Raw genomic sequence first — 22,834 nt, 5'->3', positions numbered from 1 at the left:
GTCTCATTCAAAGCACTAATTAAATGCTGTGATCTGTTTTTTTTTTTTTTTTTTTTTTTAAATATATATCTGAAAGTATACTATTTTCATTTTGACTTCAACCAGGAGTGACACAAGAGTCAATAAAAAGTTGTTTAATGTCTGACCGCTTGTGTTGCCTCATGATTCAAGAAAAATATGCTCTGCTTTAGAATTTTAATGCATCCCAGGCTTTAATGCATCGCGATGCCTTGCCGAATCGAACCGAATCGAATCGTGACCCTCTGCATCGAATCGAATCGAATTGAATCGAATCGTGGCCCTCCGAATCGTAATTGAATCGAATCGTGAGGGCAGTGCCGATGCACACCTCTACTTTGTACTGACTACATTTTGAAAGGTTTAAAGAAGGCTCACCAAGAACAAGTTGACAATATATTCGGGGATCAAACAGAAAGGCGAAACAGACACAGACTCAGGCGAGGAGGCAAACTCGTTCCAAGGTCACCATATCAGAAGTCAACAAAAGGTTCCCGAGAAAAAATGACAACGCTAAGTTAAACATTCAGTCTTTTGAAGGCTCTCGCGGGGCGGGCCGTGAGCAGGACGAAGGGTGTGTTTGGGATTGTCCGTTAGTGGATTGGACAGGAGGATTCGGGAGTTACTGTTGTCCGGGCAATGCGGATTGTGGATTTTGCCACCTCAAAATCAAAGGCGCTCTTGGAATCTTGTCAGTCGTGTTATCAGTTGGATATCGGGCGTTCTCCGGTGCGCCTTGTGTTAGGACAGAGCGTCCCGCCGTTTGTTCTGGACTGTCCGGGAGAACTGATTGAGAGAGTCGGTGCATCAATCTTGCTCATGACGCAAATGTTGGGCTTTCGTGATAAGAAGGCGTCATGTATCTTTTATGCCCTATATTCTGATTGTTTTCCTTAAACTATGGTATTGTGCTTTTAATTTTAAATTAGGTGTGTTAGAGTAATACAAACAATCAAACAGTAAATACGAGAAACGATACTATTCCCTGATTAATTAAGTGTGTTAGAGTAATGCAAACAGACAGTGCCTACGAGAAAAGGTCTTTCAGGTAGCAGTTGGATTATGACTAAAACTGTGGGTTGCACAGGTGACAATTATGAGATCAAACATGTGGTGGGTGGGTGGTTGCTCATTGGGTAAAGGACTTTTTTAAGGTAGACTGACAATTTTTTGAGTGTCATACGTATATTTATATATTTATTTATTTTCCCTTCAGGCATGACAAATCCAAACATACGGCATTTATATGTGTTAACAATTAATTCAACCCGAAAAGAAAAGGGCTGACGGGAGAATCCAAAGCTTATTGAAACCCGTCCCCAGAATACCATATAGGACGCAGAAAATATCGAATATCAATATTTGACATTCAGATTTCGTAGTGATTACAAGTTTTGTTTTTGTTTTTTGTTTTTTTAATAAATGCGTCCTTAGCCTTCGAGTGTCTGTCAAGAATAGAATATAGAATAGAAATATAGCTGATTCTCAGGGGTACAATTACTTGCGAACCTCAGTAAAGTACAAATAAATTTTAAAAAATAATACAATGCGAGTTCCCGATTTTCTTTAGATTATGTCTTCATAAGTGGAAATATATCTGAAATTTCAGAAAATTCTGAACATTTTGAAATGGGAGGGATTCATTCGCTGTCACCCTACCAGTTGAAATGGACTGGATGTCTCCTAGTGATAAACTCATTCCAATTCACAGCAGAAGGTTGAAATGAACTTTTCTTTCTGTTTATTATTATGGTTATTGGCCAAACAGCCCACTGTTGACTTTTTTTTATGGTTATAATATCAAAATAAAGATTGAGTCGTATTCTAACATCTTATTTTGAATGGTGGTTGTCATTTGGGCTGTTTTTTATTGAACTGGGAGGGGTTTTACAGTGTGATTGGACTGGAAAAACTGTCTTTCCCATCTGGCAACCCTGGAAGATGGCGGGAGACGTCTCGGCTTACTCACCTAGTAGGCCGCCGTACGACGGGGATTGTTTGGGGGGAACGCCGAAGAAAAGCTGTCCTATTCTGTCGAGGTACTGCGGAGAAAAGAGATGTATGCGAACATTTGCGCTGTTGCTTCCATGTGGTGTCATTTTTATAATCAGTGTTGTCACGGATTACTTAAAAAAGTAATTTAATTACTGATTACTGATTACACCTCAAAAAAGTAATCTAGTTACTTTACTGATTACTTTATTATCAAAGTAACTAAGTTACTTTAAAGTTACAGGCACCGAAGAAACTAACTTTAATCAGATTACCGGCCTGGAAAAATGAACGCGTTAGATTGCTCGTTACTGAAAGAAAGTAATCAGATTACTTAGTAACGCGTTACTGACAACACTGTTTATAATAAATACCACTTGCCGAGTGGAAAATTGCATGTGAACGCCCCCTCAAATAATGGAGAACTGGGAATTTACTATGATACTCAGGTTTCCGACAGCGAAAAAGCAGTTGTGCATTGGAAGAAACTATAGGTTTTTAAAGAAGATTTATTGGTAATTTACCTGTTGTTTTGATGCCTACATATTAACATATTGTAAATTCACATCTTCCAACCAAGTGTTTGTTTACCATGTGCATTTTGATGCATTCTTTTCTTCTAAAGGTCCAAAACAGTTTTGCCATTGCAAAAAACCAAAATTTTTTTATAGGGTGCCATTTGGATATAACAGAGTGGACACTAACACAGGGGACATTTTATTCTATAATTAGCCCTCAGCCTAGTTTTGCTAGCATAATAGTTAACATGACTTTGAATAGTTTCAAATGATTAAATTCAATTAATTTATTTTATATATATAGCTTGAACAGGGTGGACACATTATTATAACACGTTAACACAACAGAGTGGACAATGACACTTAATATGAAATGATATAATAATTAAATAATTTATTTTAATTTAAAAACAACTCATGATTAAAGATAAAATCGTATTATTTAGGATGTTTTCCGAATTATTTTATAGACTGAATTTGAATGAGACAAAATGGGGACATTATAATATATAAATTCCATAACAACTTTTTACCAGAAATAAATTCAATTTCAGAATTTTTTTCAGGAGCCTGTACCCTTGAATTTTATAATAGATGGTAATTCATACAGTGCCCTCCATAATTATTGGCACCCCTGGTTAAGGTGTTTTTCAGCTTCTATTTTTTTTTTATATTCAAATAATATGGGACCTTAATGAAAAAAAAGAGAAAAATCCAACCTTCAATACAAGTGCATGTATTCATTGGGGGGAAAATCCCACATAAAGAAACAATTACTTGACATCAAATAATGTGTGTCACAATTATTAGCACCCCTGGTGTTAATACTTTGTACAAGCCCCTTTTGCCAACAAAACAAGGTCTGGGGACTGAGATGGCTGTGGGAGGAGCTTGATTTTGTGTCTGGTGAACCATTTCTGTGTAGATTTGGCCATATGTTTAGGGTCATTGTCTTGCTGAAAGACCCAGTGACGACCTATCTTCAGCTTTCGGGTAGGGCAAAAGATTTTGATTTAATGATGCCATGCACCCTAACAAGGTTCCCAGGGCCTTTTGGAAGCGAAAGCCCCACAGCATCACTGACCCACCTCCATACTTCACAGTGGGTATGAGGTGCTTTTCAGCATGCGCATCTTTCGTGGCACGCCAGACCCACTTAGAGTGTTTGGTTCCAAAAAGCTCAATCTTGGTCTCATCTAACCAAAGCACACGGTCCCAGTTGAAGCCTGGGACCATGTGCTTTGGTCAGATGAGACCAAGATTGAGTGACACAGATCGACACAAAATCAAGCTCCTCCCATGGCCATCTCAGTCCCCAGACCTTGTTTTGTTGGCATTTATTTTTCCCCACTGAATAAATGCACTTGTATTGAAGGTTGGATTTTTCTCTTTTTTTTCCCATTAAGGTCCCATATTATTTGAATTAAAAAAAAATTATTAGAAGCTAAAAAACACATCTTAACCAGGGGTGCCAATAATTATGGAGGGCAATGTAATGTATGTCCAACTTTACAGAAAATACAGCTTGATTTATACTGGGGACACACATTGGCACCCTATAATAATTAAAAAAAAAAAATACCCCTGCTCTGTTTTGCTGCAAAGGAAACAGAAGTACATGAACAGGACATGCCCATCATAACCAATTAGCAAGTGGTAATAATCATCTTCCCCAGAGCATGTGAAGGCAGCATTAAAACACATGGGACGGACGGGTGTGGTAACACTCACCTCGTTATACATGGGGTCCCTCTTCAGTGAAGGTTGATATTGCTCACATAACACTGTGAAAACTGTTAATTTACCCCTGAAAAGAGGGAAATTATGAGATGTAGACTTTTTGAGTCCAATATTTTAGGAAGTTTTTTTATTTTTTATTTTTTAAACCCTTTCATGGATAGCTGTCACTACATCAGTGGACAACTATTCAAAAGGGCCACTTAAGACCTTTCATGACAATTTTTGGTCATTAAGAAAAAAACATTTGCAATTTAAAACAAAATCTTAATCATTATTGTATTCTTGTTTTATTATTTTCATATAACTAAATTTATAAATTTGGAATTAATTCATCTTGATTTATCACATTTCAATTGCATAGCAATATTTGTCCCAAAAAGTTTTTTTGTTTTTTTTTAATTTGAAAGGATTTCAGTTGACAAATCACAAAGAATCAAATAATATATTCAGAAAAAATTAATAGTTGGGAAAAACAATTAACCCGTTTAAAAAAAAAAAATCTGAAATTAGAGTCTTTATTCCTGTTTGGAGGGACTGTCCAACATTTAAATGGTCAAATGAAGGCAAAAAAAAAAAAAAAATAGCAAAATGCACATATATGTTTGCACATATAAAGTAAGCTTGAGAACGATAAACCGATACGACCGGATATCCGGTTTTACAGGTGAGAGATACAGCTGTATCGATAGTAAAGTTACCATTCGACAGTAATTAACCATTAAATATTCAATGAACCGATAGTAGAGATAGAATTCGGCTATCGCGAGCACAAGAATCGGCTTCTAATGCCTAGTTCAACGCATTGCTTAATGGGATGATAATTTAGCTTTTACTTCACATGCTGTGCTTGTGTTTTTCACCACACAGCGCACTTATATTGAGACCGCACGCACAACTTTCCCTGCATTTCGGCAGAACCGCTACTAGTCGCCGTCATTACCCGATCGTCACGGGCGTGTCATAACAACGCGAGAGCTAACAAAACCACTGTAACGCACGCTGCGTAGCGTTTTCTTCACAGCCCAAAACAAAAACGAAACTAGTAGTGGCAACGAAGCAACATGCTAAAACAATGGACAGTTTGAGCACCGCCGCCAGCGACGTGCAGCGATTGATTTTCAACGCACCCAGGAAAAACAAAAGTCGGACTTTGAAGTGAGGAAGGCAGCCAGATCTGTTCGCATGGGACAGAGACAGAGCTAGTGTGAAGTGTGGAGCGGTACAGAGATCGTGAGTTTCTAACCGTGAAAAATAACCTACTACAATGGTGGAAAGGGCAGCACGACCCTCTGGAGATTTTTTTCCCACGAAACGCAGTCTACTTAAACATTAACATGTGGATTAGTTGATCTTCCTCAAGAAAAGATCTGCCCTTCAAAAAAGATATGGACAGTGATGAGGAATAAAAAAATGTGGAAGCACAGGCATAAGTGAAAGACTCTGCTGTGTATAAGGTTAAAGTAATGATTATTGTTGTCTGTCTAAAATGCCATGTTTTTATTCCCCCAATTATACCAGTGGTAAAGCATAATTTTTTATTTATTATAACATTGCAGGTTTAATTCTTTTTTTCTGGAGCATATAATTAATATTTTTTGTTTGTAAAATGTTTACGTTGAAAGTTTGCACTTAAATTACTTACCTCTTGTGTTCGAAACACCAGGAAATACAGTAATTGAATTACTGCACTTTATTGTTGTCTGTCACTGGAGTTTTATTTTATTATCAATCCCATCCAACAAAATGACGGTCATATAGTAAGCCTTATTTATTTATTTATTTATTTCTTTCATAAAACAACATCGGTATGAAATTTTGTTGTTTAATTTTGCTATTAGAAATGTGGTCTTTTTTATATGTTTAAAATACTGTACGAACACAAACAACAAATGTTTACTATCGTATCGTTTTCACTCTGTATCGAACCGTATCGTTCTTAAACTGTATCGAATCGTATTGAATCGGTCGGCCTTAAAAATGTATCGTGTTTGAATCGAATCGTAACTTGTGTATCTAGATACATATCGAATCGGCTTCATGCCAGAGATTCCCAACCCTAATATACACTCCCTGACAAAGGTCTTGTCGCTCATCCATTTTGTAGAAACAATCGCTAACTAGCCCTGCAAGCAGGACTCAACGGGCCCTTGGGGAACGTATCGATTTCTCCAATTTCTTTTCGGTGATTTTTTTGGGGGATGCTAAATACATTTGGCTTACTCTTCGATGTAATGTCAAAAAAGCAAGAAAATAATACATTATATGTGTATGCTAAATGTCTGTTAAATATGTTTATTTTGCTTTTCAAATAAATATTTCCGGTGTATTTTCTGTTACCACATGTAAACATATCTATTTGGATTTAAGTTTTTTGAATCCAAATGGACCATTCAATGCTTCGTTACCGATTCCTCCAATTTCTTTTCGGTGTTTTTCTTAATATGGTAAGCCATGAAAAAGTAATAACAACCAACTAATAATAATAATAATTAAATTGGCCATTTTCATTTGATATGAAGAAACCCTAAACCCGAAACCCTAAGAACTAAAAAACGCCCAACTTTGGCACCCGCACAGGTCAGGCCCGTGAATGAAAACTCAGCATTTTGATATGTGCAAATTTTGTTGAGTTTTTAAGCATGTTCAGAACTTCAAATTGGCCATTTTCATTTGCCCTGAAGAAGCCCTAACCCTAAACCCTAACCTTAATCCCCAAATAATGAAAACAATGAAAAGTCACTGTTTTGATAACTTTCATATGTCTCATGAAGTGTCTCACCAATTTTGAGGAGGATCCAACTAACTGCCTCAGCGCAATGGTCTCAAACGTGCACCCTGGTTTTCGACAAAAATGGCATGTTTTTCAACATTCAATCCAAAATACCCGATTTCCTGTTGGGTTTGGAATATGGGTGCAGAGACTTTTTGAAGCATTTTTGCACAAGGTATCGACTCCCCAAATTTCATCGCTCTACGTTGAAAAAACCTAAACGGAGAGGCCTTTTTTTTTTTAAATTCCAGGGGCGCGACTGAGCCATTTTTTGATATTTTTTCACAACATTGCCAAATTATCGAAATTTTCCGAATTTTCCGAATCCGCATGTTTTGCTGCGAATTTTGGAGAGTTTTTGAGCATTTTAAGACCTCCGAATTGGCCATTTTCATTTGCCAGAAAAAGAATGATAATCCTTTGCAGAACAATAGGGCCTTCGCACCCTCGGGCCCTAATAACCAGACTTTTAATTCTTCAATTGGTTTCAGAAATGGCTCATATGAAAGCTAAGACCCTCCCAAATGATGTTGAATGTAGAAAAATATACAAAAATATATCTGTTTCACTGAAAAAAGGATTTCCTCTCCGTGAGTCATCACCTTGTGCTTTCAACAATAGGAACATCATACATATACAAAGCTAGACTTCTGCTCAAAAATAGAAAATACAATATTCTGAAATGTAGATATTTTGAAAAACCAAAATAAAAAAAATAAATAAATAACATTGACTCAGACTTTTTCTTTTAAAAAAAATATCTGATGTGCAAAATTGAACAGTCGCAACACTGAACAGTTTCAAGTTTCTCATATTAACTTTATGACTGTACACTATCCCAAACGACTAATTTTCTCCCGATTAGTCAGCCGACTATTTTTACGATTAGTCGATTAATCTAATATTAAAACTTTTTTTTCTAATTTGGCAATGAAATTTTTGTTGACGCTTATCAATTCACAAAAACATTTCAGAACACTTAAATTATTTATTAAAGTACAAATAAACACGTAAATAACAATAATAAATCACAAATAAACAATGAGCTCAAATGATGATAGCATTAACTAGTGCAAAAGAATGGAATGTAAACAGATTCAGAACACTGACTTCGCCTTTCCCACATGATTCAAAACAATTCTTAAAAAAAACACCTAGCATTAACATTATAGTAGTATATATAATAGTATTATAACAATTATAATAATTATTCATTGCCAATCACATTTTTCATAAAGGGGGTCATTTTAAAGGTATTCTTAATGTAGAATCTGAATTATGAAGTATGTGGGATTAACTCCAGAAACCGTTATTTACATGACGAACACGACATGCTTTTATTTTGAAATGTTCACCGGAAGTATGTTTGCTAAACGGTTATCTTCAGCTTTACACTCCGCAAAAAAACACTTTTTGTCATTGCATGTAGTGTCAGTAATAGATTTTTTTTTCTTTCATTTTTTTTGTTTTGTTTGCAAATGCTGTTAACCAGCGATTTTTCATGTTTGAAGTGTCATCTTTTAACCGCAACTTTGCTTTCACGAGACGACTGCCAATGTTTTATAGCAGGCTAAAGTAGGTTGCCTTTTTCCCCCATTTTCACCTCAGTCTAGCAGTGCTAACGTTACACTGTTTAACATAGATGTGATTTCCTATTTTGTATGTCTGAACTTTAATTCTACTGCGTGATGATAAGAGTAAGGAACTGAAGTCTCATATGCCATCAGCACGCACACACCAATGTATTCACGCACGCACGCGCGCAGTGATAAAACGCAGCCGTGAAAATTACCGCCCTCATTTTTATTTGCCGTGCGATAAATGGACTCATTGCATATCGCGACAGGCTCAGCAACTTCAATAAAACATGTCGTTAGTTAGTTAGATGGACTTACAAACTGGGTGACGGCGCTTTCGGTGTTTATTCACGGCCGACGTGCAGCCAAGCTTGGCATTGAAGAGACAGGACACAAGACTGTACCCTCCTTTGTTTCTTTGAAATAAGTCAATGTTTTGGACACTCTGGTGCGCTTTTTTAGCTTTGTGCCGCTTTTCCTGCTTGCATACAGAACGGCCGACATTCTGAACTTTCCACGCATATTTTTTTTTTAACCCTTCATTAACCGTCGACGGGATGCTGTGCTCGTCAACGGATTTACGTCATCGATGACGTCGACTATGTCGGGACAGCTCTACTGTACATAAGTACTGTATTTGTTGATTATAACAATAAATCCACAAGATGGCATTAACATTAACATTCTTTCTGTTGAAGACATTTTCTTCTTCTCAGCAAAAACACACAGCAGAGCCTTAGAACAGTAACAAAAACAGTATTATTTATAATGTGTGCAAAGTGTGTGTAGTGTACACATAAATGTGGCCCTCTTCGCTACTCATCCTCTAGCCATTCGCTGAGGCAAACCAACTTATTTACATTTTCTGAGAGTTGTTCCATCTATATTCTTTTTTAAATTGAATTACCCACCCAGAGGGCCAACCTGATTTTCTTCCATGTTTACATTTACCCGTTACCCACGCTGCTCACTGCACTTCTGAGTGGTGTGACAGCCCTGGCCGTTTAATTGTTATCTTTTTTGAGACTGTCTGTCTGCTGATCGTCACGTCCGCCAGCTGGCTGCTCCCCTCCCAACGTGACGTACTCTGAATGACGCCGGACAGTGTTCGGCCATTCCTTACTACGCGGCGAAACGTCCTACACAATGCTCAGCGCGATTGCGCAAGCATTCGGACGCATGCGCACATCGGTTAGAAGCGGCGAGTACTCACTATTTTTGTTTTTATTTAGTTTTTTTAGAACCTTTTCATTGCCTCAAAAATACTTTTTGCAAGTATTACCCTCTCATACTTTAACCAATATGTTTTTTTGTGTTAGCTTTGAAGCAGTTGACCACATTAGTCACGTAGCGTATTTAAACCGTCCTTATTTGATGTAACTACATTTGAGTATTTTCATAAGGCATTTTTGTAGTACGTTCTACCTGTATGCATCTAAACAAAACAAGTTTAGAGCGCACGGTAGTACTTTGGGTGTCAAATTTGACCAATGTAGGACGTTTCGCCGATGAAGGAGATTGTGGCAGAACAATGGGAAGATGACGTCGCCGCCGCTGATGGGCCACCCGAGGAAGGGTTCCAACTTCAAAAACTAGCCGCTGTCAACACTCTGAGAGTTCGCATTTGCAGCATACGTGCCGCGTACCTCCTCTCCTTGCCAGTTGTTTTCTCGCCATTCATTCACCTGTGCATTTGATCGCAACTTTGTTACACTCACGCTTTTTCGGTGAGGTCTTTTGTGTTCATTCATTATTGGATCGTTTTTGTTCACCACTGTAAATAAGAGCACCGCAGCAGAAGGCATAAACTGCCGTTTTTGTTCAACTCGTTATCTCCTGTTTTGTTTAGTGTAGGAAGCTGTCTTTTTGTCATTTCCTTTTTATGATCAGGGTCTACTTAGCGGGTGGGGTTTAAGTGTAGTTTCATTTTGTTTGTTGTTTTGGCCTGGGGTTACGATGAAGCCAGCTTCTGCCGCATTTTGTTCATTGCGAGTTCGACTTGTGTGAATAAATTTGTGTTCACTTGCAACTTGTGTGTGTGTGTCTCTCGTTTTATGTTACGCCCTTAGCGAGCCGTAACAGTAGGATTATTGGATGCATGAGCGGGCATTCCGCGCTTGCGTTAAATGCGTCAAATATTTTGACGTGATTTAGAGCTGAAACGAATACTCGAGCAACTCGAGTAACTCGAGTTTAAAAACTGATCCGAGTAATTTTATTCACCTCGAGTAATCGTTTATTTTGACAGCTCTAAGCATCACGTTTTGCTCGGACTACTTTTAATGCGGGACAACGCGCTGATGTCACGTGCGTAGAGGAAGAAGCAAAAAAAAAAAAAAAAAAAACTTACTGCAGCCGACAACCGCTACAAACGACGCCGACGTTGCTAAATACTAGCCCGCACATGCTACGTTAGTTGCAGGTAGCGTCTGATGAGTCTCAGAGAGATCACATGTATGTTGAACTAGATGCACAATGACAGACTAGGCCGCGTCTGGGCAGCATTAGCAAACAGCCGCCATCTTAAAGCAGTAGAGCGCTAAGCGCTAATAAAGAGCGCTAAGTGCTAATATATAAGATTAACGTTACTGTCACTACTAGCTCACCTTACGTTAGCCCTGCGGAGGGCTAGGTTTCAATTAATTAAGACCACTTTCGATGCGTGGCTAACGTGTCTTACATACAGGCTTTAACATAACATAGCGTTGTGGAGTGATGAGTGTGTCAAATAAAAACTCAATAATGCCAACTATCAATTTTAGCTCAGTAGTCATTGCTGGATAAAACACCAAGTAGCACTAGTCCCTAATGTGCTCCAATACAGCCTGTATCATACATTTATTTTGAACAGTGCAAAAACTCAAAATCCTATCAGGACTTACAGTTTAGACTAACTTAAAACTTAACTAGAACTTAAAAATGGCTTGACACAAATAGAAATTCAATTGAAAAACGTGGGAAAAAATCCAAACTTTTAAGTGATGTGTGTTATCAAGCGTAAAGGCATTTTTAGGTATATATATATATATACTTTTTTTACAATAAGATCTAAAGGTTTTTTGAGTGAAAGCAGTGAATCAGTCTTTTTTTTTTTTTTTTTATTCTAGTTACATCTGAGATGCAATTGTTGGCTGTTTTCAACAATACACATCAAAAATAAAGACATTGATTGACTGAAAATGATAACATATCTTGTTTTCTCATGTATATCTATAATTGCGCTTCACCTAAAAATATATTTGTTTTATCCGATTACTCGATTAATCGATAGAATTTTCAGTCGATTACTCGATTACTAAAATATTCGATAGCTGCAGCCCTAACGTGATTAATTCAAAAAAGTAATTACCGCCCGTTAACGCGCTAAATTTGACAGCACTTTACATTACGTCAGAAACTCGTTCGGTATGCCTCCGTTCCAAACCGAGCACCCTGGACCGAAACGGTTCAATACAAATACATGTACCGTTACACCCCAACCATTTGTTCTTATTAAGCCCATACATCTGAAGGTTGGTCATTTTTCACCTAAATCAAGTGGGAAAATGCTTTCAAATAATGTTTTGAACAATAACACTTCTTGAATTAAGAAAATTTCTGATGAAATAAAGCTTTTTTTTTTTTTTTAAGATTAAATGTACTCACTTTTTGCTTAAAATAAGTGTGTTAAGATTATTTTCAGATAGCTATTTTTCCTATTTCAAGAAATCTGAGTAAAATTTACTTGAAGCACTGTCAAATAATTTCACTTATTTCTAGTAGATTTACACTGAAAACAAGGGGATTTAAATAGTCATCACCCAATCAAACTTGCGTTTGAGGGGAAAAAATGGCGTCAGTGTAAGTCTGAACATACTGAAATCAATTTACTTAATAATGGTAGGGTAAGTTCTATCCTTAAAAAATATGTGAAGACAATCTAAATGACCTCTATAAATGAACTCATTATAAAATACAAATAAGGTTGCTTAAAAGTTGGTGGGGACAATTGGAGCATCCTGAAAAGTTCCTAGTGTTATGTCTCTAACGTCCCCAGGGTTTCGCGTACATTCAAAACATTGTGGCGCGCCGCCACACCAAAATAAAAGCCGCCACGACTGGCAAAAGAGGTTTATTTATTTATTTATTTATTTATTATTATTTTTTTAAGTCCGTTTCAAACTAGCAGCAGCCAAGTGTCAGGGGTTCAGCGGCAACCCATTCATTGTGTATTGCAATGTCCCTAATTATGCGCGGCCTCCCTAAGAGACGAGCTGTGACGTAGAAGGAAGCGAGGAGGACAACGCGCGAGCTAGCGAGAGATAGCGGTCCCAAGTCGCGGCAGCCCGCTGTTATTTTGTCATTGTTTTTCTTTATTATTGTTGCCACAATAAAGTGGGTAAGGCAATACTGACTCCTTTCCTCCTTACCCCCATCCGGAGCATTACAGTATTTTGGACCGGACCTTTCGGCAAAAGTGAGCGGTGGACGGCCGTCTTGGACAGAACGGACGGAATCACGGCGGGCGAAACCTTGATAAATGGGCTTTGTACACTTTTTGCTGGGAACGGGATATTAATAAAACCAAACAGATTGGGTGAACGGGAGGACAGGGCTACATTTGTTTGAACCTAATTAATTGATGGGCTAAATAATCAATGCAAAAATAAATCTGTATTGACTTGTACTAACTTTCAAACTGCAAATTTATAACGTCTTTTTTTTTTTTTTTTAATCTAGTCGAATAATTTCCTCCATCTTGTTTTGAGTGTTAAGACTAGTTAACAGTTTAATGGGTCAGATTATTCAATTTACTTTAGGTAAATATTTGTTCTTATTAAGCACATACATCCAAAGGTTGGTCATTTTTCACCAAAATCAAGGGGAAAATGCTTTCAAATAATGTTTTGAACAATATCAATTCTTAAATTAAGAACATTTCTGACTAAAAAACTTTTTTTTTGTTAAGATTAAATATCCTCAGTTTTTGATTAAAATAAGTATTAAGAAAATAGCTAGCTGAAAATAAACTTATTTCAAGAAATTTTATTAAAATTTACTTCAAGCACTACCAGATAATTTATTTCTGGTAGATTTACAATGAAAACAAGGGGATTTATCTAGTCATCGTGCGTTTGAGGAAAAAAACTGTCAGTGTAAGTCTGAACATAATGAAAGTAATTCACTCAAAAATGGTAGGGTAAATTCTATCCTTACAAACTATGTGAAGACAATATAAATGACCTCTATAAATGAACTCAGTATGTAATGCAAATAAACGCTTAAAAGTTGGTGGGGACAATTCGAGCATCCTGAAAAGTTGCTAGTGTAATCTCCCTAACGTCCCTATTGAAACCTACGCCATTGGTCCATTAACGGAAGGGCTATTATTGTTGTGGTGATATAGTACTTATTTGGGACAAAAAAAAAGGAAAAAGAAGGACTACGAGATGTAAGTTGTACTATTGCTACAAGAAAAAAAGTCTGAATATTATGTAGGGTAACGTAGCTGTTATATGCTACGCATTTTACGTACATGTACCTATTAGCCTGCCTCATTAAATATTTCAAATAGGTCTTTGTTATGGTTCTTCTTGGGGGAAAAAAATCTCACTTTTCATGCTATGACGCAATTTTGCCGGGGCATAACATGGTGAGGCTGTCGGACTCCGATGCAGCCCACCACCACAGCTTCAAAAAATCTTAGGGGAAACCCTTCTCCCTATGCAAACCTACGCCATTTGTCCATTAACAGAAGGACTATTATTGCTGTGTTAATGTAGTAATGAAAGGAAAAATAAGGACTACGAGATATAAGTCATACTATTTCTACGAGAAAAATAACTCGTATTATTACGAGGGGTAATGTACAGTGCCTTGCAAAAGTATTCGGCCCCCTTGAATCTTGCAACCTTTCGCCACATTTCAGGCTTCAAGCATAAAGATATGAAATTTAATTTTTTTGTCAAGAATCAACAACAAGTGGGACACAATCGTGAAGTGGAACAACATTTATTGGATAATTTAAACTTTTTTAACAAATAAAAAAACTGAAAAGTGGGGCGTGCAATATTATTCGGCCCCTTTACTTTCAGTGCAGCAAACTCACTCCAGAAGTTCAGTGAGGATCTCTGAATGATCCAATGTTGTCCTAAATGACCGATGATGATAAATAGAATCCACCTGTGTGTAATCAAGTCCCCGTATAAATGCACCTGCCCTGTGATAGTCTCAGGGTTCTGTTTAAAGTGCAGAGAGCATTATGAAAACAAAGGAACACACCAGGCAGGTCCGAGATACTGTTGTGGAGAAGTTTAAAGCCGGATTTGGATACAAAAAGATTTCCCAAGCTTTAAACATCTCAAGGAGCACTGTGCAAGCCATCATATTGAAATGGAAGGAGCATCAGACCACTGCAAATCTACCAAGACCCGGCCGTCCTTCCAAACTTTCTTCTCAAACAAGGAGAAAACTGATCAGAGATGCAGCCAAGAGGCCCATGATCACTCTGGATGAACTGCAGAGATCTGGGAGAGTCTGTCCATAGGACAACAATCAGTCGTACACTGCACAAATCTGGCCTTTATGGAAGAGTGGCAAGAAGAAAGCCATTTCTCAAAGATATCCATAAAAAGTCTCGTTTAAAGTTTGCCACAAGGCACCTGGGAGACACACCAAACATGTGGAAGAAGGTGCTCTGGTCAGATGAAACAAAAATTGAACTTTTTGGCCACAATGCAAAACGATATGTTTGGCGTAAAAGCAACACAGCTCATCACACTGAACACACCATCCCCACTGTCAAACATGGTGGTGGCAGAATCATGGTTTGGGCCTGCTTTTCTTCAGCAGGGACAGGGAAGATGGTTAAAATTGACGGGAAGATGGATGCAGCCAAATACAGGAACATTCTGGAAGAAAACCTGTTGATATCTGCACAAGACCTGAGACTGGGACGGAGATTTATCTTCCAACAGGACAATGATCCAAAACATAAAGCCAAATCTACAATGGAATGGTTCAAAAATAAACATATCCAGGTGTTAGAATGGCCAAGTCAAAGTCCAGACCTGAATCCAATCGAGAATCTGTGGAAAGAGCTGAAGACTGCTGTTCACAAACACTCTCCATCCAACCTCACTGAGCTCCAGCTGTTTTGCAAGGAAGAATGGGCAAGAATGTCAGGCTCTCGATGTGCAAAACTGATAGAAACATACCCCAAGCGACTTGCAGCTGTAATTGGAGCAAAAGGTGGCGCTACAAAGTATTAACACAAGGGGGCCGAATAATATTGCACGCCCCACTTTTCAGTTTTTTATTTGTTAAAAAAGTTTAAATTATCCAATAAATTTTGTTCCACTTCACGATTGTGTCCCACTTGTTGTTGATTCTTGACAAAAAATTAGAATTTTATATCTTTATGTTTGAAGCCTGAAATGTGGCGAAAGGTTGCAAGGTTCAAGGGGGCCGAATACTTTTGAAAGGCACTGTAGCTGTAATCAGCAACGCATTTTACGTGCATGTACCGTAGCTGAGAGTTACGACATTAGCCTGGCTAATGAAATATTTCAAAATAGATCTTTATTATGGTTCTTCTTGGGAAACAAAATGTGAAAAAAAAATTTGTTTGTCACGATATGACGTAATTATGCCGTGGCACGACATGGTGAGGTGGTTCGACTCCGATGCCGCCCACCACCGAAGCTTGAAAAAAATCAGAGGGGAAACCCTGTACATAAGCATGAACCAGGGCCGGCCCAGCCTATACGCAGACTATGCAGCTGCTTAGGGCCCCTGACCACTTGGGGGCCCCCAATCTGGCAATTGTTTTTTTTTTTTTTTTTTTTTAACTACAGTTTGCTTTATTTGACTTTTGTGAGTTTTGATACTTGATTACAAGCTTTAAAAAAAAAATAAAAGTTCTTTTAACTACAGTTTGCTTTATTTGACTTTTGTGAGTTTTGATACTTGATTACAAGCTTTAAAAAAAAATAAAAGTTCTTCCTTAACTTCTTTCTTTCCTCTTTTAGAAAAAGGTTTGGCGCTATCTACTGTAAGTACTGACAATCATTTGAGGGGAGAAGTTTTAAGTATACAGTGCAACAAAATATGATTAATATACAAAATATGGACGTATGGGTTGGATTGCATGTATGGGTTTCACAGTATACTGTGACAAAATGGTGGGCCAAAAATACGGGCCCCTTTGCATTATTTTGCTTAGGGCCCCCAAATGGCCTGGGCCGGCCCTGGCACAAACCCACATTTTTTACCAATTTATCTGTTTTAGAGATAATGTGCTCATCTAACCCTTCCATTTACTAAGTATTATTTTTATTTATATATTTGTTTGTTTATTAACCTTAACATGGCAATCATTGGCTGCCAATGAAGGCACTAGACGTCCAATCCATTTTTCATCAAATTCAATGAAAGCATGAAGGCTTTAAATGCTGCTTTTACTCACCCATCCACTGCCAGCAGCAGAAACCAGATAAAGTTAAGGAGGGGCTGAACAAATGGTGGACCCCTCTCTATGGACGGGTGTTTTTCTGTGTACGTGCTAAACACGACGGAAGCGCTGTTTTTGTTCTTTAGGCAGAGGAACCTGTCAGAGTAGAAAGGTAAACATTTGTCTTGATACTTGCAACTGCATGCATTTTTTCCCAACTACGTGTACAGTTTTACTCACTGTAGGACTGCCTGGGCCACAAACATGTCCACCTCGCTCCGGAAACCTCGGGAGGACGAATACTCCACCAGCATTTGTGCGCAGCCCTCCCCGTCGGACGAATGCAGGAAGTGGTAACGAGATTCACTATAGTTTTGCTCTACGGAGTCAAAATGTGATTTTGATTGTGACATTTGAAACAGTTGACAATTGAATACAATATTTCTTAAGTACCTTTCCACAAGGTGACAGCCAGCAACTGGTGCAACTTTGGATTCCCCAACTTTCCGGAGCCCCCCGTGGACCATTTCAAGGCTCTAGACACGAACGCTACTCTTTCCGGAGAGTTCTGATCCATGTGGCTGAACAGCTTGGCCAGACTTTCTGCTCAACAAACATGTCAACATCATCGACGACTCAACATATCTTTTAGAACAGGGGTGTCAAACTCATTTTGGTTCGTGGGCCACATTTATGGCAATTAAATCTCAAGTGGGCGGGGCTAATTTATTTTTGGTTAAATAAGTTAAATTTTGGGGCATTTCCAGGTTAGTTCCTGTTCATTTGGTTTTCCGATACAGACCTTTTAACTGATATTTTGTCCAACTCCAAAAATCCGATCATGTTATCACTCCAATACATGCGGTCGTGAAGTTATCATATTATTGCCCACTGTCTTGCAATACCCCACTGGATGCTTTACTAATGATATATGTAACAACTTCAAGGTTTTCCAAATAAAATAAACATTCTGTGAAAATAAGAGAAGAACTTCAACTGAAGTTTTAGAAGAAGTGCCATCATAATGTCCCATGTAAATAAAATACAGTAAATTAAAATGAGACAAAGGCTACGTCTACACTCGGACGGATAATGGCCTTAAGCGTGAAATTAGTTGGACTATACAGCATTTCGGCTACAATAGTATGCCTATTATCCGGATTAGTTGTTAGACGGGTAATGTAAGCCGGTAATATTACCCACCGCTTAATATGGACTGCTGTCTCCGTACAAAAATCGGATGCTAAAGAAGTGATGTCATGCCGTCACCATTTTTAGTTCGGCATGACGGCATCGCAAACAATGGAGGAGGGCGATCACGAAGTGGCATTTCTGCTCCTATTTTCTTTTCTACACATTTTTCTTGAACCTTCAAACTACGTCGCAATAATATGCTTCAATTCAGTGCCCATTTGTGGTCCTCCCATTGCGGATGACGCGGAGATGAACGTTTTTACAGCGCTCGTCTCCCGCATTGTCTCCGATCAGCCAGCTGCCGGGCTGGCCCCTCCTAACTCCACACCGACCGAACATCAGTGTATAAAAATGCGTAGAGGAAAATTAAACCTCGAAAAGTGACTTGCCTGGTACCCCCAGTCAAAGAGGCGCGTGATCAGTTTTTTCCATGACATTTCTGTCAGTCAAAGCTGTCGCCACTTCCAGAATCGCCACTGTTATGCACAAGCACTCCTGGTTGCGGCTTCCAGGAAATATACGCAGAGCCACACCATATGCTTCTATTTGTTATTTTCCAAGTGGTGACAGGGCAACTGAGCATCGATTTTAACATTCCAAATAATGATGTCAGGCTTGTGCTGTTTTCTGAAGAATTATTTCAATCACAACTCGGCGACTGCTCATAAAAGCCAAGTGTGCTCTCCCTTCACTCTCACTCCTGCGTGATGTGTTCAATTGCATTCGCCTTAAACGCACCTTAAACCTAAGTGTGGACAGGTATAAAAATAGTCGACAAATTACCCAGGAGAAAATTATGTCCTAGTGTAGACGTAGCCTAAAAATCAGATTTTGGCTGCCAGTCTAAACAAGCCCAAAATGTCTGTACATAATTCACAAATAAATCATGTTTACACTAGTTACTACAAAGAGCAAGTCGTGGGCGACCAAATCATTACAAATACAGGCCGGCAATTATAGGACATGACAATGCAATGACCAATTCGTAAAATGAATTTTGCTGGGTTTTTGCACGGATTTTTAATCGTAATTATGTGTTTTATTACTTTTCTTAATGACTATTTCTTTCTGGTGCTGCGGTAGTTATATGTGATGAGTTAATAATGCATTATATTTCATTTACTGTTCTTCTAATGAATGAGCTACAACAAGCCCGACAGGCAGAACAACCCCGAGTGCCGTACATTTGACACCCCTGATTTAGAATGTGTTAGGGGATCGCTCACCTAATATATCTTCTTCCACTTTGCTGTCGGACTTTTCCAGCACCTCAAGTACTAGCATGGAAAGATCTGCTGCGCTGTTTTGCTGCAGAGAAAAATATAATGGACTGAGTGACTTACTCACCTATAGAAAGTAGGGTGTGTTCTTGCATTTGTTAGAGGATAGACCTGTTTTATACAAATATATTAGTAGAATAACATAGCTTTTCATTTAGCGACTATGGATGTTCATTTCCTACAACTGTAGAGATCACAAAGGCAGTGTTGTTTTCGGCAACCCTGTTAATTTTTGTGTTTTGGATGAAATACTTATTCGTCTTCGTCACATTTTGGTCATTTCAAAAAGTGTAGTTCGTGTAGTTTAAGTCAACGAATATCCAAAATGTTTTTGTCGATAAAAATACATAGGTTTTATTTCAAAAAAAAAAAAAAAAAAAAAAAAAAAAAAGTTTCCAACAATTTTGAATGAAGATTAACAGCAGACATTCCGTGAACTCCGGTGAATTCCCGGGATTCAAACGGGCAGCCCTCGTGTTTGAAAGCAATTTCCCGGGTCGGCTGACACGGGAGATGATGCGGACATTAAACGTGGTCGCCTCCCAGTATAATGTCCGGGGCTTACCCGGAACGCGGCATGACAAAGTGTGGTTTATTTTGTTGCCAAACCAACCGAAAATGATGTAATGTCCGGGTTATGAAAAACACAGCACCGAGTCGCCAACTCGGGACAAGTCTGAAAGAGTCCAACCCTGGTAATTCCTGGTACATCTCCCAATGTCTGAAAGTCATGACATGAGTTAATCCTGCGTCATCTTTCACGGGAATTTAGCGGGATACAAGTCTGACAGGTGCTATATTGTAGCTTCAACAAGGAAAACGCCAACTTCGGGAGGATTTTCCAATGGTTTTTTTTGCAACGGAAGCACAGAGTACTAATACTTTAAAGAGCATATGACACGAGAAAAAAAGTCTAAAATGTCATTATTATGTGAATTAGAATCATATTTTGAGACGATTCGACTATATACAACAATTTAGCAAAGCACAGATGACGAGAAATTAGTCTTTTAATCTGCCGGTTAGCCACGCCTACCATTATAGGGCTTTAGCGTCCCCAACAGGTGGATGACGTCAGCGGTAGACTTGGCTCATCGATTTTACTATTCAGCCCATTGAGGGGAAATTATTCAGAACGAGGAAAACGCGACGAAGAAAGCCGCAAAATGTCATTGTTTCAGAGTCTCTACTCCAATATTTTTATAGGATATTCTTTTTACCCAAGTATTTTTCCCCAATAGCTATATAAATGGCTTGAGAAGGACCAGTCAGCCCGTTGAGGGGGAACTATTCACAACGAGGAAAACGCGACGAAGAGAGCGGCAAAATGTCATTGTTTCTGTCTCTTTACTTCAATATTTTTACAGGATACTCTTTTTATCCAAGTATTTTCCCCAATTGCTAAATAAATGGCATGGTCATGACAAATAACAGTCTTGTGCTGAATGGAATATGAAATAATAAAAATGCATTTATTCAGGACGACATGGCAAAATTACTCCATAATGGTCAAAAATGTCGACTTCACCTTTACTGTCGCACCTCCCGAACGATATTTTATGACACCTAAATCGGACATATGTCATTTCCCTTCCCCGGCTTCGGAGAATGTAAACAAACCAGAAGGCGTGACAGCTAGCCAACATGCTAACCAGAACCGAGTGATGTTTCAAAGTCTTCAAAGCGGAAAATCACACATAGCTATCCTGGATTATTTGACATGACGACCCGGTTGTCGAATGTCTTATTGGATCTGCAAACCGCCCGGCGGAGAGCAATTTACAGTTCGTTCCCTGGAGGAGGGTGGCTGGAGCTAACGCAGCTAACGTGCTGCTGCTAATGCATTAGGAGAGCTTTTTACATGCCTATCAATGATCAAACGTAAGTAGTCCTTCATTTAAAGGAAGTTTGTAGTGTTTACTTTGTAATCGCTGTATTCGTATTTGACATAATACAAAACAAGATGTTTACTCACTTCATCGTAAGTCCAATGGTCCCACAGTAAATATCCACGGTGAATGGGAACCTTTTGAAACTCCAAAAAGGCGCATACGCCTCTCCCTCATACAGAATGATTTTTCCGCAGCCGTTTGGCTGGCGTGATGCGAAAAATAAACGTATTAATCCGCAAAATCAGCTGAATCCTTCGTCCTCATACACAACAGTACACTGTAGCGTGAAGAGGACGTCTTCTACCGTACACGTCACAGCGCCCTCCTCCTTAATGCAAGACCGAAGCCGGAAGTCACTCATTTTCCTGGCGCGGGATTCAAAAAACTAAATAAATATAGCGATCGCTTCCACACACATCCAAGCGGTCCATATCGTTCAGGAGCATAAAATACCGCGTGTATTATGAAATAAACATGCTTTTTCGTGTCACAGGCACTTTAAGCCGTAGCCGACGCCAACAAAACAAAAACAACAGTTTAAGAGGACGCTTGTTACGCTAAAGTTCATGCTAATGCTAACGCGAATGCTATGCTAACCCTACGAGTTAGATTTCGTACGTCGTGATTACTGAGCGCAGACCTTTGAAAGCTCAAGCAACATTGCCTATTCTTTCTTGCAGAGATAGGAAAACAAATCTTACCACGTGTTTCAAAACAAGCTGCCTGTAATGCAGCCTGGCTTAAAGAACATCATTGTTTATACATCTTTGGTATTTAGTGAGTTAGCCACCACTCACCGGTTACGGTCAGGGTAGTGACGCAGCACGTCACGAGTGACACGACCCAAACACTGCTACAAAGCAGACTGACTTACTACACGTCCAACAAGAAAATTCCACACATTGTCAAAAAAATGACAGAAACTACGGCACATTTCAGTAGTTGCCTTAATGTCAGTCCAAACTGTCATTTGTTGCTTTATGTGTTGGTCTCCCAAGACACATTTTTAGCGCATTATCGTCATGAAAAATAGTTTGTTGATGAAATATTTTCGTTATCATCATCAGTGACAAAAACAACAATGTTAGCTGGGAAGCCAGCATGAGAATAAATTCAGTTTAAACGTTTCATGCTGCTTTTTTTTTTTTTAATTAAGAGTAGTGCTGCAACGATTAATCGATTAACTCGAGTACTCGATTAGAAAAAATATTCCAATTAAATTTTGTTGCCTTGAGTAGTCGTCTAATTAAAGTGGCGCTGTAGTGGTTTATTTCGAAAGTGTTTGCATTTAGTTTTATTGATTAGGGTGGATACACTGCCCTCTGGTCTGCCTCTTTTCACATGGCTGAATCCAACTGCTCCCTGTTAAGACCAACATAAGTTTTTGTTTGAGCTAATGTTTTTTAATCCATTCATAATTTA

The 22,834-nt window shown here is 38.6% G+C and overlaps 1 protein-coding gene across 2 annotated transcripts in view; it reads right to left on the bottom strand.

Annotated features, from left to right (window-relative positions):
• Window positions 1-22,834, bottom strand: part of get4 (guided entry of tail-anchored proteins factor 4) — a 45,914-nt gene that overhangs the window by 19,572 nt on the left and 3,508 nt on the right. For both annotated transcript variants that reach the window (XR_009061703.1, XM_057825347.1), the window contains exons 3-8: window positions 19,467-19,548; window positions 17,500-17,649; window positions 17,287-17,425; window positions 17,062-17,202; window positions 4,260-4,335; window positions 1,988-2,060 (exon numbers count right to left, since the gene is read on the bottom strand). Coding sequence is in view for 1 of the 2 variants with exons in the window: in XM_057825347.1 (XP_057681330.1) it covers window positions 1,988-2,060; window positions 4,260-4,335; window positions 17,062-17,202; window positions 17,287-17,425; window positions 17,500-17,649; window positions 19,467-19,548 (661 nt within the window). In the remaining variant the exon portion in view is untranslated. The remainder of the gene's footprint in view (window positions 1-1,987; window positions 2,061-4,259; window positions 4,336-17,061; window positions 17,203-17,286; window positions 17,426-17,499; window positions 17,650-19,466; window positions 19,549-22,834) is intronic.

This window comes from Corythoichthys intestinalis, chromosome 21 (genome assembly GCF_030265065.1).
Source record: "Corythoichthys intestinalis isolate RoL2023-P3 chromosome 21, ASM3026506v1, whole genome shotgun sequence".
In the NCBI taxonomy this organism is placed as follows: Eukaryota; Metazoa; Chordata; class Actinopteri; order Syngnathiformes; family Syngnathidae; genus Corythoichthys; species Corythoichthys intestinalis.
This window is presented reverse-complemented; position numbering and strand designations above follow the sequence as displayed.